The 18,050-nt window shown below is 43.8% G+C and overlaps 1 protein-coding gene across 2 annotated transcripts in view; it reads left to right on the plus strand.

Moving 5' to 3' along the window:
• Positions 1 to 16,223, plus strand: part of RUSC2 (RUN and SH3 domain containing 2) — a 79,308-nt gene extending 63,085 nt beyond the window's left edge. For both annotated transcript variants that reach the window (XM_075840129.1, XM_075840139.1), the window contains 6 exons: positions 903 to 1,077; positions 3,779 to 3,884; positions 3,986 to 4,032; positions 5,013 to 5,871; positions 9,434 to 9,589; positions 11,736 to 16,223. In XM_075840129.1, the coding sequence (XP_075696244.1) occupies positions 903 to 1,077; positions 3,779 to 3,884; positions 3,986 to 4,032; positions 5,013 to 5,871; positions 9,434 to 9,589; positions 11,736 to 11,892 (1,500 nt within the window). In that variant the 3' untranslated portion in view covers positions 11,893 to 16,223. The remainder of the gene's footprint in view (positions 1 to 902; positions 1,078 to 3,778; positions 3,885 to 3,985; positions 4,033 to 5,012; positions 5,872 to 9,433; positions 9,590 to 11,735) is intronic.
• Positions 16,224 to 18,050: the final 1,827 nt, after the last annotated feature.

The raw sequence follows: 18,050 nt of genomic DNA on the forward strand, positions 1-18,050 counted from the left end.
GTAGCCAATCACCAGTTGTAGGATGACTCTGTGATGATATTGACTAAGTGTCATCTATAGGCCTAGCGATCACTGCACATGTCCACAAACCGCAGGTAATTTAAGGGTTACAGTTCTTGAAAATCCAATATCGCAGATAGTTCTCGATTGCCAGGTATGATTGATCCATTAATTGCAAATTTGTTGCGAATTTTTACCACAGATTTGCCCCTTTTTCTGGGCCCATATGCTGCAGACTTTTTCTGTCACGGATTTAAAAGCAAATACATGCAGATTTCTGTGAGGATTTCACCCTACGAATGGCAAAGAGTGAAGTCCGCTGCGAAAATCTGCACCAAAATTTACATGCTGCAGATTAGAATATTATATTTTCCATTACATGTGAATGGGGGTTTTCAAACCCCATCCGCATGTATTGTACTGTAAATTGCTATGTATTTTTAGTGCATCCGCACTGAAAATACGCAGCAATTCTGCAGCCTGTCCACAGAATGTAAACACAACCTTACAGTTCTGTTACTATTACAGTTGGCACTCAACTTTCCAGACTCCTGAATGGTAAGGCCCTGTTCACACGGTGGAATCTTTATGGCGGCTAAATTCCGCCGCTAAATTCCACCTGCCATTCATTTCAATGGGAGTAGGACACTTCATTTTCCCGCTAGCTGATTTTGTAAGCTAGAGGGAAAAAAAAGCGTCCTGCTCGATTTTTGGAGGAATCTTCCTGCTGGTGGCCCCGCCACGCAAAATCCGTGTGAACATGGCCTAAATCTCCCTAGTGATAAATATCAGAGGATAACTTCAAGACTTTTAGGTCATTGAGGATTTTTCTTTAATTTTTACAAAATTCTTTTCACAAAATATTCATATAATAAAAAAAAAATTCTCTGTATTTTCCTCAGGCAAAACTGGGGAACAGCTCTGTGAGCCCCAACATTGGACATTTGATCTTGAAATACCTGTGCCCAGCCATGAGGGACATCCTGAGTGATGGGTTGAAGCCCTGTGTCTTAGATGTTATCATTGGACAGAGAAGAAACATGCCCTGGACCGTGGTGGAGGCATCAACACAACTAGGTATTGTCACCACTGACCCACTATCTAGCCATATGGGTGGTGGTCATTGCAAAAGTGACCAGGTCCCTATGACTGAGAGGCCCACTGGCAGAGGCGTAGCTATGTTCTCCAGCACCCGGGGCAAAGAATCAGATTGGTGCCCCCCCCCCCCCCCCTAACTTCAGTCCCGACATCTCTTTCCCCCTCGCCAGGTTTGCTTTCTCTACCAATCAATGAGTTGTAATTTTTTTTTCAGAATTTTTTTAATGTTACTGCGCCAGACACAGCCCCCCCTGTTTATAGCGCCACACACAGCCCGCTTGTAGATAGTGGCAGACACAGCCCCGACTGTAGATAGCCCCCGTGTAGATAGTGCCAGACACAGCCCCCCCTGTAGATAGTGCCATACACAGCCCCCTTGTACATAGCGCCACACACAGCCCCCTTGTAGATAGTGGCAGACACAGCCCCCCCTGTAGATAGCCCCCGTGTAGATAGTGCCAGACACAGCCCCCCCTGTAGATAGTGCCATACACAGCCCCCCCTGTAGATAGTGCCATACACAGCCCCCTTGTACATAGCGCCACACAGCCCCCTGTAGATAGCGTCACACACAGCACGCTGTAGATAGCGCCACACACACAGCCCACCCTGTTGATAGCGCCACACACAGCCCCCTTGTAGATAGTGCCACACACAGCCCCCCTGTAGATATTACCACATACACCCCTTGTAGATAGCGCCACACACAGCCTCTCCTTGTACTTCGCGCCACACACAGCCCCCCTGTAGATAGCTCCATACAGAACCCCCGTAAATAGTGCCACACACCCCTTGTAGATAGCATCACACACAGCCCCCACTGTAGATAGCGCCACACACAGCCCCCTTTAGATAGTGCCACACACAGCCCCCTTTTGTAGATTTTAGATAGTGCCACACACAGCCCCCCCATGTAGATATGTATTGTGCACAGCCCCGCTTGTATTTAGTGCCACACACCCCTTTGTACTTAGTGCCACACAACCCCTCCCCCTTGTACTTCGTGCCACACAACCCCTCTCCCCTCCTGTACTTAGTGCTACACAACCGCTCCCCTCTTGTACTTAGTGTCACACAACCCCCGTCCCCCCCTGTGCTTAGAGCCACACCACCCCCCTCCCCTTGTACTTAGTGCCACACGACTCCCCTCCCCCTTGTACTTAGTGCCACGCAACCCCTCTCCCCTTGTACTTAGTGCCACACAACCCCTCCCCCCCTTGTGCTTAGTTTCACACGACGACCCTCCACCCTTGTACTTAGTGCCACACAACCCCTCCCCCTTGTACTTAGTGCCACACAACCCCCTGCCCCCCCCCTTGTGCTTAGTGGCACTGAACCGCCCTTCCCCTTGTACTTAGGGCCACACTGCCTCAAAAGCGGGGAGCAATAGCGGTAGCCTACCGCTACCACTCTCCGCTCTGCCTGACGTGACTCACCGTTCGGAGTAGGCAGGAGGTCTTGTGGCGGCGTTCTGACTGCCGGCCCGGGAGTGGAGCAGTCCAGTCATCTGACCTGAGACATCTGACCTCATGTCACTGACGGGATTTCAGGTGACTGGACTGGTCCACTCCCGGGCCGGCACCGACCCCAGTCAGAACGCCGCTGCAAGGCCTCCTGCCTCTTCCTAACGCTGATCGTGCTGCAGCCGCCCGGCATACAGGGCACCTGTCAGCAGGAATCAGCTGTTTGGTACAACTGCTCTGCAGCACCCTCCTCCCTACCTCAAAGTTGTGCCCTGGGCACATGTCCTCCCTGGCCACCCTAGCTAAGCCCCTGCCCACTGGTGTCCTTGCCAAAAGAGGCAATAAAGAAAGGACCCGGGAGATGCAGCTGCTACGTAAGCCCCTTAGTGCGCATACAAGCCTTCAACCCCCACAAAAAACACAAGATGCTGAGTAGTTGTATTGCTTGATGCACTAAGGTTGTACGGATGAATCCAAGTGCCAGTGTTTGCAGCACAAGTGATGATCTGGAGTTTTTCTGGTGGAGACTTGTGACGATGGGGATGGATAGCAGTGAACATTGCAACGAGGGTCTTCTTGCTGGGCAAGATGTGTTGGGATCCCAAAATCATAGGACAAAGTAGAGTCTGGCTGCCCTTCTAGGACTGATGTATTTGCACATTCAAGAGCTTGTGCAAATTGATGATTGAAAGAAATTCTCCACTTAAACTAAAGTTTTATAAAAAAAATATTGTTTATGCATCAGTAATATATAGAGAAAGATTTGGTATAAGACCTGCCAAGCCTCCTTGCCCAGTTTCTGCCCTCCATTGAGTGGCAACTCTGCTGAAAATCTGAGTCATCTCAGAAAGACTAGTTGCTAGGGAAGGGCTGCCGGACAATCCATTGAAAAGAATGTCGTTGTTAGGCAGTGTATCCCTAGCAACCACACTGTCAGACAGGACAGTTTTTCAGTTCAAAGTTGGATGGTCCATGTGCCAACAGCAGAAAAAGTGAAAAGCAGCTGACCTGCTATCAGAAAATGCAAGTTTACATCTCGACCTGTAATATTAATCCGATTTTTCTAAAAATACATTTCGGTGGAGAAACTCTTCAAAAGTTGTTAACATCACATTTTTAAAATGAAATATATGAACTACTTAAACCTTATAGTTAAATATTAATCCAAGCAAATACATTGTATCGGACTATAACCAGTCACTTATCCTTCGATTCAGGTCCTTCCACCAAACTGCTGCACACTCTATGCCAGAAAGTGAACCAGTATGGCGAGCTGTCCAATCACAACCTGCGCTTCAACGCCTTCATCTTCGGTCTTCTAAAGTGAGTCCGTAGTTCTGCTGTAAATATTAAATAAATAACATCCATAGTCATTAGACCTGTAGTACGCTTTCCATTCATAAAATATTTTATTTTTTCCTCAGCATCCGTTCCCTTGAGTTCTGGTTCAACCACCTGTATAACCATGAAGGTACGTACTATAGGTCTGGTTGTTCCTTACTTCTAGAACATCATTTTCAGTTTAAAGGGGTCGTCCATTCTTATTAAAATTAATTATTGTATTATAAAATATTAATCGACTTTCTAATATGCTTTGCGTTTCAATTCCTCACCATTTTCAGGATCTCTGCTTGCTATCAGTGGTTGGAAACATCCACTGTTTATATTCAAAGACTAAAAACCTTTTCTAAAATAGTCCCACTAACACAATGGGTTTGTTAAAGGGTAGTCTGGGCCAGCAGTGTACAACCTGCAGATGGGTCGAATGTGGCCGATGATGTCATAGTGCGTGGCCACCAACCATCAGGACACTGACATGGTTGTTTGTGTCCTGATGTTTGAGAAAGACACAGCTGTCAAAAGACAGCCACGTCCTACTGATGCAGAAAACAGAGTGCCGTCATTCGATCATAGATATCAATGCATGTCTTGTAAAATCCATTCAAGTACCCCGTGAGTGCATGTGTGGGCACCTCGTCTCCTCTTTTCTGCCATAAAGCTGGGAGATAAGTGAAACTTTCATTTATCAGATATTTTTGACATATTCTGTTGATATGCCATAAATGTCTCAGATGGAAATACCCCTTTACGTTTTATTGCGGCCCTTAGGAATGGTACAGTATTACAATGTGGCCCTCGCATCAGAAAAGGTTGTGCTCCCTGGATCTAGGCAATCTCAAGGTAGCACAAATCTTTCTCCTGTCTTGGATTAATGACTGATTGATCTTATCTACACTTATTCAGCACCGAGAACAGAACTAGGTTGGGAATCATTCAAGCCTCTGAATGTAAACAGGGATGTTTCCATCCAATGACAGCAACCCTTGTAAGGGTCCAACTCAGGGTAATGTCTTTACACCAGAAGACAACTAATGGGCTTATATTTACAGATCATTTTATTTTAGGAGGAAATGCTCTGGAATCATGTATGTTTCTTCTTCTGTCCTTCAGATATCATCTGGGCTCACTATGACCCTGTTGGCTTCTTGTCGGTGGCCCATGGAGTTTGTCAACCTCTATTTGAAGAACTTCTTCTCCTTCTCCAACCTCTGTCCCTTTTACCGTTTGACTTGGACCTTCTGTTTGAGCACCACTTAGTTCAGATGAGCCGAGAACAGCAGCAGAAAAAGGAGATGCTCCGCGTGAAGCAGGACCTCATGCAGTCCGTTCACTCTACCATACAGCTCATGAGAAGCCGCGATGAGGAAGAGCAGTCCATCCAAGAGAAGAAATCTCTTGAGAAGACATCTTCAGAAGAGTTGATCAGTAATGAGAGGCCGACAGGTGAAGGTGCTACAGCTGTGGAACTTGATGAAGAGCACAAGAAAGAGACTACAATGGAGGTGAAGCGGGACAAGCAGGCCGGGTGGTGGTACCAACTAATGCAGAGCTCCCAGGTGTATATTGAGAACTCTGCAGATACAGCCAGGTTTACACGCCAAGATAGGAGAAGACCTGGAAATGGTGGGACACCCAAAAAAGTGCCACCACCCAGAGAAGGTGTTATAGATGGAGCAGAGGCCTGTCCTTGTGTGGAAGGGATGTTGGTAGACAAACGTTGTAAGAAAGAGATGGGAGATGACCCAAAAAAGGATAATCGCAAGTCATGGATGGGCAGTCCTCCCGAGTCTGTGCTCAATGAACTTAAACATGGGCAGGAAAAAGAGCAGGGGGACTCACAAAAGACCATTCAGCCAAGTGCGCAAGAGCAAGGTGCGGCTAATGAGAATGTACAGAGCAGCCCTGCCAGGAAATGGGGGCACTTATTTGGGTCAAGAAGGACTATGAGTGAAGGGAAGCAGACCAACAGGTAAGACCAATAGACTCTAAGGTTTTAACTGGATACTATAGAAATGATTCATTTATACAATCGGTCATGCCGGCCTGCTATGACATCATTTTACAAAGTTTACAATTTAGCTTTTGGATGGCACCTGAGAAGCCTCACACTACAGGGGCTGTTAAGTAGACTGTGCCTCATTATCTCAAGTTCTACCCCATAGCATCACAGTTTTTTGAGCTGAGAACAAGAAGACCATGGCAAACATCTAGGGAAATCCTCGAAGTTGGAATCTCAGTATTCCCTGCTTGTTCAGTGTTTGCGCAAAGCTTGCTCAGGAAAGGGCGAGACAAGCTCCTTTAGTGCCCAAGGCAAGGGCTTCAAAATGTGCCGATCACCCTCCATTTTCTTAATTTCACCCTATACTCCGTTCCCCCACCCAGCCATAGCTTTCTTATTTATAATGCTTACTACTTATTTCCCTATACCCCCCAGTTCTGAATGTATACTCCTCATCCTAACCCTGTGCTCTGGTGATTTGCATTCTGGTAGGTGTCCGTTTTACACCCGGCACTGTACATATACAGCTGAGAGCCACATGTGGCTCGAAGGCCTCCTTTTTCTGGCTCCTGACTCCCCAACTTTATAGTAAATGTTTAGGATCCAGTGAGACAGTGCTGGATTACTGATGCTGTCCTGGTATGCCACACATCTGACCTGATAGACGGCATGAATCATAAATAGTTTTTGCCTAAGAGAATTTGCCAGTGCTGATCTCTGCCTGCAAAGATGGGCATAGAAAGAGATACTGTACATTTTGGGTGGCTGCTGATCGGCTGGAATAGAGATGAGTGCAGCACCGTGGCAGAGACAATGGGGCAGTTTTACTACTTTGTCTGCATCTAGAATGTGTAAAAAATTCACAAGTTTTGGCGCATTTTATTTTAGAATAATTTAAGAACAGATATTTGCACTTCACTAAACACTTAGAAAAGGGGCAAAGCTTCCCGGAAATGTCAGCATGTCGTATTTTTAGAACCAAATCGAGACAAAATGATACACCTCTAAACAAGTTCAGTCAACATCTTAACATTCATTTATTGCGAGCAATAGGCAGTCATCTTTGGATTCGTTGAAGCGTTGTCTGTATATTTTTGTTGATCGCATCTTTTTATAACTCACTGTATGTTTTTCACTTGTCTTTTGTTCTGTTAAATAAAGTATATTATATTATTTTTTATATCCATGGTTGTCATGCTCCCATTTCGTCTCGATTTGGTTCTATTGATAGCTTTTCTGGGAGTTTCAAGCCTTTTTTTTTTACAAAAATGGACTGTATATAGGAATATTAATGTCGTATTTCCAGTAGCTAAGCATGGCTTAATATGCTCCAATATGCACCAAAGTGCGCCCAGCAAAAACTAAGCCAACCAACAGTTGGTATAAGGCCTCATTTACACGAGCGTAATATACGCGCGTGCAACGCGCGTGCTTTTCACGCGTGTCGTACGCACCTATATTACTCTATGGGGCAGTGCAGACAATGCGTGAATTTTGCGCAGCGCGAGTGCGTTGCGTAAAACTCACGACATGTTCTATAATCGTGCGTTTCTCGCGCATCACGCACCCATTGAAGTCAATGGGTGCGTGAAAACCACGAAGGTCGCACGGAAGCACTTCCGTGCGAACTGCGTGATTCGCGCAAGAGCTGTCAAACTGAATGTAAACAGAAAAGCACCATGTACTTTTCTGTTTACAAACATCCGAACGGAGTGTCTTAGCGATGACCGAACCGAACTTCACCGGGTTCGGCCGAACTCGTTTTGACCGAACCCGGCAGGAGACAGTCACTGTCCAGGGTGCTGAAAGAGTTAAACTGGTTCAGCACCCTGGACAGTGACTTCCGATCCCAATATACGTGAACGTGTAAAAAAAAAAAGTTCTGACTTAACGATAACTCCCGGCTTCTTCCTCCAGTCTGACCTCCCGGGATGACAATTCAGTCCAAGTGACAGCTGCAGCCAATCACAAGCCAAGCACAGGCTGCAGCGGTCACATGGACTGCCGCGTCATCCAGGGAGGTGGGGCCAGATGTCAAGAGAGGCGCGTCACCAAGGACGCGTCACCAAGCACGCGTCACCAAGGCAACGGCCGGGAAGTTCTCGGTAAGTACGAACCTCTTTTTTTTTAAACAGGTTACTCGATATGGTGATCGGAATGCACTGTAGAGGGTGCTGAAAGAGTTACTGCCGATCAGTTAACTCTTTCAGCACCATGGACAGTGACTGACGTAGACTAGCCTCATCTCTATTATGGCGGCTGCGCGAAAATCACGCAGCCGCGCATCATACACTGATGACACACGGAGCTGTCAAGTGCCTTTTGCGCACGCAAAACGCTGCGTTTTTTTGCGTGCGCAAAACGCACACGCTCGTGTAAATGAGGCCTAAGGAAGAGAAAAGTGTCCAGCATGTCTAACAAAATGCACCAAATTTTCCATACATTTGCGCCACTTTGATAAATTTGGTGCATCTTCAAACTGCCTGGACTAAGTTTATTCTGTCTAAGGTCTCGTCCACACGTAGCGGAATTGCTGCATATTTTCCATCCGGAATTGCGGGTGGAAAATACGCAGCAGAATACAGTAGCATCAAAGTGGGATGTAACAAATCTCATTCAGACCCTGTGTAAAAATTCAGAGCAGAAATTGACATACGGTGCGTATTTTTCGTACTGCAGCACGTCAATTCCTGCTGCGGAAACTGGACTGAATTGCTGCGTTTTTCTGAGATGTCACCATCTCCCAGCATTGTGAAAAACGCCGCAAAATACGCCACATTTTCTGCAGTAAAAAAACCCGCAGTAATGGTGTGTTTTTGCCGCAGCGGATTGTCTGCTACTTTCAAGGGAATTTCTGCAGCATTTCCGTTACGTGTGGACAGCCCATTGGTCAATGTACCGCAATATGTTGTATTCTGGGCGCACTGCTATAGCAGAAACTACTCTATGTGGCTTCCACAATTTTAGAGGTAATTCTAGAGGCGTTACAACTCGGAAGCAATTCAGGGTCAGCGTCGGTGGCATCACCAGGTCTGAGCCCTCAGAAAACACGGTATTGTCTTGAGATTACAACCGCTGTTCATTTTGAAGGTGCAGTCAGGATAATAAGGAGAGAGATGACAGTCTATAAAATGTGTTTCAGCATCTGCTTCTATGTTTCCATGATTGAGGTTCTTGAACCGTAGCGAGCCAAAAAACATTCAGCCAGTCAGCGCTGCAATAGAAAGTGGCACCGTCATTAACAGAGGTCAGGGTTAGGTAAGAGTATATTCACACATGGCAGATATGTTGCTGAAATTTCTGCGGCTAAAAAATCATACCATGCAACTGAATGGGGGTTTTTCCTGTGCATTGATTTCTGCATTAATGGACAAGATACTTCACCATAGAAATATTCACCTATTTTTTAGCACCTATGGATATTTCATACAGACTCTTTGTCCATTTTGTATCATGATTTGTTTTCTTTTGCCCTTGTCTTACCATAAATGTTTCATAACCCTTGATGTTGCTGGTTCTGTCTCTGCCGCAGGCTGCCCTCGGGCTGGCTGAGCCTCGATAAATCCGTATTCCAGATGGTGGCTCAGACGGTGAGCGCGGGAATCTGGGGGGAGGCGTCCTCTGAGAAGGAAAGCATGGCGGCAGAAAGAGGAGCCGCATCTGTGTCCCCATCTTCCCAGAACCCTCAGTAAGTTGTCCATCAGGTTTTCTTTCTACATTGTTATATTCGCAATAACCATAAACCATATTATACGGGGTGAGTCAAAAGTCAGGAGCGTGACCCACATTCATTTTCAGATATTTTAAGGGTAAATCCACCCAAAAGTGATCTGATATATCTAAAAGAGTCTAAACGATTCAGTCATTCTAAAGGGAATGGGTATAGATTCAGTCTAGAAATTTGTGGTGATCGGAGCTCAAGGACCACCAATGAGGCCTCCTGACATATCTATGAAGGTCATTTTTGGCTGGATTTTCCCTTTAAGTCCTGGTTTTCTGTAAATAACTGTAAATAAAGACTAATCATTGTACAATTAAAAGTTCTGCAGCTTGCCAATATACTTGTTTCCATTCTCCACCATTTTCAAGATCTCTGCTTGCTGTCGGTTAATAGAAACATACTTGTTTATATCCAGAGGGGCTGAAAACTCTTTGTGACTTAATAATTCTCACAGCTGGGGGTTTGTTACAATGTGTAGGTATAAGAGGTGCTAGTCTGGAAGATTTCCTAGAATGAATACAACTGTCATTTAACTTCAGCTGCAACTTGTATTAGGTCATTTATTAGGAATGTAAACAAGAATGTTTCTATTCACTTACGGCAAGCTGAAATCCTAACATTGTCATAAACTTTCGTTATACATTGATCAAGCTTTCTTTATATGATGATATTAATATTTCGTACCTCAGTGAATTCACAGTATATGGACTGAATAGCAGGAAGATAACACTTGTATTTTCAGTCCCGGTTATTGCCGGCATCACTGTGATATTCATGTTATGACTCATTATAAGCCTCGTCTGCCTCAGTTTGCAGTTATTTTACAGCCGGGTTGAAATCTCGTAGACAGCATTTGTGTACAAATCACGTCAGCCATCCCGAAATCACAGCAGACAGATGCACATTTGTCTATGTTTCCGTCATAATCGATCCTTCTACCCGTCTATCACGGAGGAGGACTCTACCTGCGTAGTCATTTCTTGTCTTTCCTCATACAGATAGGACTTTTTATTTTATTTGAAACTATTTTTAAGGCCAAAACTACACCTGCAAGCATTCACAATTTATATGTATAAATATATGTTCAGTTAGGCTAGGGTTACATGGCGACCTGGGACGCGGCATAGGTCGCACGTCCAAATATTGCTGTGTAGCACTGCGTACATCGCAGTAATGTAAGTGAATGTGGCCACGTTGCGACTCGCAGGTTACTGTGACCGTTGCAAGAAATCTTGCAACTGTTAAGGCGCGGCAACTTTTAAGGCGCAACGCCGCCACATTCACTTGCATTACTGCAGAGCTACACAGCGATATTTGGACGACTGACCTGTGTCGCGGTTAAGGTAGTCTTGTGGCCGTAGCCTTACTCAACCATTCATCTACTTTATACATCATTTTGGATATGTAATAGGACATTCAGATGTAGCAGAGCTGAATTTGTCATTTAACACTTTGGGGCTACTTTGTTAGTTCACTGTAATAATGATCTGACAACAAGTAACAGGCTTACCTGCAGTCCTATGTAACACCACATATAACACACGGTGATAACTTTCTAATTACAGATAATCAGTCCTATGTAACGGCACAGATAACACACAGCGATAACTTTCTGAGTACAAATAATCAATCCTGTGTACCGACCGCACAGAAAACTGACAGCAATAACTCTCTGAGTACAGATAATCAGTCCTATGTAACGCCACACATAACATACAGCGATAACTAGGAGCACATTTATTATAGAATTATTATTCAAATTATTATAGCTGTTTCCTGCCTAGCTGCTACTCCTTCCAGTGAATTGAATGGAAATCTAAATGGAGGAGTTTGGTTTTCTGTTCCCCAGGGCACGAGGGTTGTCATGTGGGTGTTTGTTTCTAGTGGCCCAACTCTTCCGCTAATCCAAGCACACAGAAGGCACAAGGTGTGACTATGAAAGTAATATCCACAAAAATATCAGAGGGGAGAAATAGGAACTGAGTGCAGATTGTGTTTTTATGATGGTATGCTAAGTGACTGGGTGACCAAAGACAGTTACTCATAGGATTCAAAATGGCTGACTATGGCTGCAGCTCTCATTAATGCATTTTTTATACTCTTTATCCTCTAGACAAGCCAGGTCTTCATGTCACCACCCAGAACCCAAACAGAATGACATCAGCTATGTATATGAAGCGCATTCAGACCAGCTACGGTGCGGCCTGCGAAGCCGGAACCCTCTGATGCCCCTGAAATTTGTTCCTCAGCCCAATCGATTAGACTCATAACATTCATGAGACACATTGTGCACAAGACATTCGACGACAGGGCTCATTCTGACAGTGGCATGAGGAACGCGCCAAGATCTCTGTGGTTCTTCTGCTGAATGGAGTTATTTAATGGTGTCTCTATTGACCTCTGGGAGGAAATTGGAGCATTATGATTGGACAAGTGTGGTGGGAGATGACACATTAATACAGTATTCTTTCTTCCTGCGCCCAATCCAACGTGCACACGTGCTAGCCGTGATATTGACGTGAGCTGTGCATGCAGACATCTTAGAATATACTGTGACTTTCCCCGATGCTTACATATTGCCAGACATTACCGGCAACGAAACTTCTACGGTTCTGCATTTTCCCGCTATTCCTCTGTAACTAGCACTTAAATATCAAAGGCTCTAGAATAAATTTTTTCTTAGGATAGCTTAAGCATGGAGAACACCAGAAAACAAATCCTACAATGTCTGACCCCAAAAGCTAACACTCTACTTGGTTACTGGAAGCACAGTTTTGCTGCTTATATTACATCAGCTTGTGTCCTTGTAATAATATAGAGGGCTGAGAGGAAGAAGAAGATTGTATATGTAAAAGAGAAGCTCAAGAGGAGATTCCTGGAACCATAAGATGTTATTTCAAGGCTTGAAATGACCTCAAAGTTTGCAGAAAATTGGCTTAATATAAGCTTGAAGGATTATTGGAAATACAAAGAAAAATGGATGGCTTGGAATTCAGTCTGGCCTAAGTTGAATGAGAGATAGGTGTTACAATAAAAGTTTTAGAGGATGCAATTGCACATGGGCCCCTATACTTAGGGACCCCCAACAAAAAAGAGAACAGTGGTGTAACAATAGGCATTGAAGTAGTGGCACCTGAACTCCGGCTTTTATGCTTGCGTAGGTCCATGTAGCCGTCATGTAGCAATATGGCTTTTAGAGCGTTCCTTGACCTGAGGTGGGCTCCTAACGCATGAGGGAACAGCAATAGGGTTAGGTGTGGAGAGAATTTTAAGACATAAGGGAAAAGTGGCATCAGAAGGGCAATGACATAACATGCTGATAACACCATGATATAATCATGCTAGATGGCGCTCTTTCGCTTTACAAGTGTATATGTCATTATTATATTAATAGTTCATCGTGATGTCATTACATATCGTGGCACAAGCCCTCATTGGTGGTTACATGGGTTATCCCAGTATTGAATTGGAAACTGGGGGGGTTTGTATGGGTATTGCTGATTTGGATGCAAATTTTGGATACATAGACGATGGTCAAAGGTTGTAATGGCTCATCCCCTTGTACAGTTAGTAAATGAGCAGCAAACAATCCTTTACAATTGATGAGAAAAAATCTACAGTGACATCATTAATATTTATTGGTAGCGTAATATATATCCCTATTCTAATGGGCGCTTTACTTATTTCTGCACTTTCTTCATTTCATTTATTTTTTTCCCTCGGATCCCAAGAGCTTACAATTCAGTCATAGTGTCTAGTTGCCCCTGAGTGATATAGGGAGAGTTCAACCAGGCGCCCTCATCAACGTAAACACGCTTTGTGCTGTAATACTGCGCCGGATTAATATTTATACTACTGGATATGGAGTGATAATTGACCCAGTTGTTGTAGAGTATCTGGGTATTGCTTGTATGTACGAAACTGTATATATAGGTATGGCAGGCAGTGTGTGTGCTGGTTGCTTGCACTGTTAATCCTCTAAACTCGATGATTTTCGTCATTGTATACGGGAGGGGGGGGGCACTGTTGTACATTATTGAGTAAGTCTGGGCTGCTGATATCCTTGATGTATCCGTCATGTGTATAAATGAAAGGATCTGCAGTTTGGTTTGATAAAGCCGGGATTAGTGGATATGGGCATTGGACTCTCTCAGGGTGTCAGGTAATAGACACTTCTAATAGAGGGAAAACGAATTATTGACCTTGTTAGTTTTCTTAAGGTTGTTCAGGTCTGCTAATTTATTCATATTTGACTGGAAAATCTCAATATATTAAATCCAGCATGGTAGCAGTACATGGTTGTTGGAGATCAGAGAGTCATAAAAAAGTGGCAAACCATAGAAACCGACTCAAACACTCCCACGGGCCCAACACAAACAGCCCCCTACTCCATGTGCAGATCAGTGATGCTGGTACCTTACAGAAGGCCAAGGAGGCTCTTGGGGAAAGGCGGCCATGTTTGCCTGGAGGCTGACAAAGGTCACGAAAAACAGAGAACCCCATTTCTATATTGCTATGGGGCTCTTCCAGCTCAGTGCCCATGAAATTTAATATTTTGCATTCAGGGTTGCTAATATGAGCACTCTAGATGACAGATGACAGATGTCACAGACCACTCGGGCATTGGTTTATATCAGGGTAAATAATAGCGATTGGTCAAACTCATCCAACTCACTCAGTCATTATTTCATCCTGTAATGCGCCACTGGGGGTTGTACTGTGGACCCGAGGAAGTAAAACTATCATCCAATTCTGCCGAAACGGATCCAAATAGGGCATAACCATCTAATGTCTATGGTCAGCTGTAGGAAGCTATTGGACCGATAAATTAATGGGGGTTTACACCATAGAGGGGTACTCGTAAAATAAGATAAAATACTAATATGATGTTGATTAATGTCAAGTCTAATATCACCATCTAGGTAATACTTGTACACCGTCATGAGGTTAAAGGCCCGAACAAGCGTACGTAAGAATGCCGTTTGTCGACCTATCGCATCTTTTATGCAGCCTTAAAAAATAATCGTTGTCGGCAGCACATCTCCCAGCGTAAGCAGGGGATGTGCTGCCGACAATATGCAAACTGTACGGGGACCAAACGGTCCTATTAAAGATCATTCGTCCCCATACAGTTTGCTTCGGCCTGTGTAAAAGGGCTTTTACACTAACGCTGATCGACCTGTTATATCGTCAATCGGTGCTCGTAATGTAAAGGGACCTTACGTTGTAGCTATTATATACTATATAATATAATAGACTTGGACACATTATTGGTGCTGTTCAATATAGACAGGAGAAATGTGTGTTTTCCCTAAATCTGAAGGCTGTTGCGTTTTTGGCTCATATTCTGGTCATATTTTGGTCATATTCTGCATATCTGACTATACATAGAGACCTCTATATCTGATCATGCCTGTTTGGTAAATTGTGTACATATGAAAAATACAAATATTCCTTACCCTGACTATACCCAATAGAAATTCTTTGTAAGACAAGAGGACAATTTTTGACATGATTGAGGTAATGTAGAACAATGAAGTAGAATTGGTACAACTTTTGGGGATCGATGGTAGTTTATGATGTACTTTGAATGTAGTGACAGTGGACGTTTCTGTACCTTGATAACATCTCTCCCAAATTTTCTATTTCGATTGTTCGAAACCCATTCTTTGGCTCATAAAATTTGGGTTCGGCAAATTTTCCTCTAATCTTAGGAAAAATGGCAACAGCCTTACAGAGAACGATGACATTGAAAATCAAGAGCACACAGAACCACTACTTTCTGCTCAGCCTCTAGAAGTTGTGACACTTCAATGTGAGATATTTCTTTGTCTTAAAAACTAAATGAAATATTTTCACACGAACGAACCCCCAACTTTTCAATATGAGCATTTGCATTGGTCTCAAGGGCCTGAGCTGAATGTCCATAATGGCTTTTAGTGAACTTTTTGGTTTATTATTTGTCTTCAAAAGCCATAATTGTTATTCATTATAATAGTATTATTAGTTATGCTTATTAAACCCTGATCTTTCCTCTCTTATAGGATCACCATTCATCTGCTGTAGGCTGTAGTGAGGGACATGTAGAAAGTAGTGGTAATGTGCGCACTCCATAGCAATGGTCATCAGGAATATTATTATAATATATTTGCAGAATATCAACACATTTCTCAAAGAAATCACCTTACTAACTCGGCAGCCATAGTTTGGAGGCACCTAAGAGCCTATATTTGCATGCACGTACAATAATAATGCAATGATAAATGACAGGACTAATCTCCAATCACAATACTGGTAAGTAGAACTGGAAGATAAACCCATATATTCTCTACAGACCTTCTGATAACTTTCCACGCTGGTCCCAAATATTTTTCCCATTGTTATGCTGCTCCTTTAGGGAGGGAGAGCCCACTTTCTGCAAGGGGTCAGGGATGGGGTTAATTTGCAAAACTACTGGCATATGTACATCCGCTCATGCCGAAACTAACCCTCGTCTGTTACATCTGCGCTTGTCATCCTGCTATCTTATGCCATATATATGTATATTTATTGGTTTGTTTATTTATGACGCATATTAATAAAAAAAGGTGCTGAATATAAATGTCAACGTGATGATTCTTTTTTGTGGAAGGGGCGGGACTTCACAAAGCAGGGGTGTGTCCTTACTATAATATTGGCGTAAACAATATTTGCACTTCTAAAACTCAATGGATCTTAGTCTTCCTAAACCTAAAGTGAGTAAATACATGTTTTTATTTATTTTTATATATATATATATATATATATATATACATATATATATATACAGTGAAGGAAATAAGTATTTGATCCCTTGCTGATTTTGTAAGTTTGCCCACTGTCAAAGACATGAACAGTCTAGAATTTTTAGGCTAGGTTAATATTACCAGTGAGAGATAGATTATATTTAAAAAAAAACAGAAAATCACATTGTCAAAATTATATATATTTGTTTGCATTGTGCACAGAGAAATAAGTATTTGATCCCTTTGGCAAACAAGACTTAATACTTGGTGGCAAAACCCTTGTTGGCAAGCACAGCAGTCAGACGTTTTTTGTAGTTGATGATGAGGTTTGCACACATGTTAGATGGAATTTTGGCCCACTCCTCTTTGCAGATCATCTGTAAATCATTAAGATTTCGAGGCTGTCGCTTGGCAACTCGGATCTTCAGCACCCTCCATAAGTTTTCGATGGGATTAAGGTCTGGAGACTGGCTAGGCCACTCCATGACCTTAATGTGCTTTTTTTTGGGCCACTCCTTTGTTGCCTTGGCTGTATGTTTCAGGTAATTGTCGTGCTGGAATACCCAGCCACGAGCCATTTTTAATGTCCTGGTGGAGGGAAGGAGGTTGTCACTCAGGATTTGACGGTACATGGCTCCATCCATTCTTCCATTGATGCGGTGAAGTAGTCCTGTGCCCTTAGCAGAGAAACACCCCCAAAACATAATGTTTCCACCTCCATGCTTGACAGTGGGGACGGTGTTCTTTGGGTCATAGGCAGCATTTCTCTTCCTCCAAACACGGCGAGTTGAGTTAATGCCAAAGAGCTCAATTTTAGTCTCATCTGACCACAGCACCTTCTCCCGATCACTCTCAGAACCATCCAGATGTTCATTTGCAAACTTCAGACGGGCCTGTACATGTGCCTTCTTGAGCAGGGGGACCTTGCGGGCACTGCAGGATTTTAATCCATTACGGCGTAATGTGTTACCAATGGTTTTCTTGGTGACTGTGGTCCCAGCTGCCTTGAGATCATTAACAAGTTCCCCCATGTAGTTTTCGGCTGAGCTCTCACCTTCCTCAGGATCAAGGATACCCCACGAGGTGAGATTTTGCATGGAGCCCCAGATCGATGTTGATTGACAGTCATTTTGTATGTCTTCCATTTTCTTACTATTGCACCAACAGTTGTCTCCTTCTCACCCAGCGTCTTACTTATGGTTTTGTAGCCCATTCCAGCCTTGTGCAGGTCTATGATCTTGTCCCTGACATCCTTAGAAAGCTCTTTGGTCTTGCCCATGTTGTAGAGGTTAGAGTCAGACTGATTAATTGAGTCTGTGGACAGGAGTCTTTTATACAGGTGACCATGTAAGACAGCTGTCAGGCACCAAGTTGATTTGGAGCGTGTAACTGGTCTGGAGGAGGCTGAACTCTTAGGGTATGTGCACACACACTAATTACGTCCGTAATTGACGGACGTATTTCGGCCGCAAGTCCCGGACCGAACACAGTGCAGGGAGCCGGGCTCCTAGCATCATACTTATGTACGATGCTAGGAGTCCCTGCTACTCCGTGGAACTGCTGTCCCGTACTGAAAACATGATTACAGTACGGGACAGTTGTCCTGCAGAGAGGCAGGGACTCCTAGCATCGTACATAACTATGATGCTAGGAGCCGGCTCCCT

The sequence above is a fragment of the Rhinoderma darwinii genome, chromosome 1, assembly GCF_050947455.1.
Source record: "Rhinoderma darwinii isolate aRhiDar2 chromosome 1, aRhiDar2.hap1, whole genome shotgun sequence".
Taxonomy (NCBI): domain Eukaryota; kingdom Metazoa; phylum Chordata; class Amphibia; order Anura; family Rhinodermatidae; genus Rhinoderma; species Rhinoderma darwinii.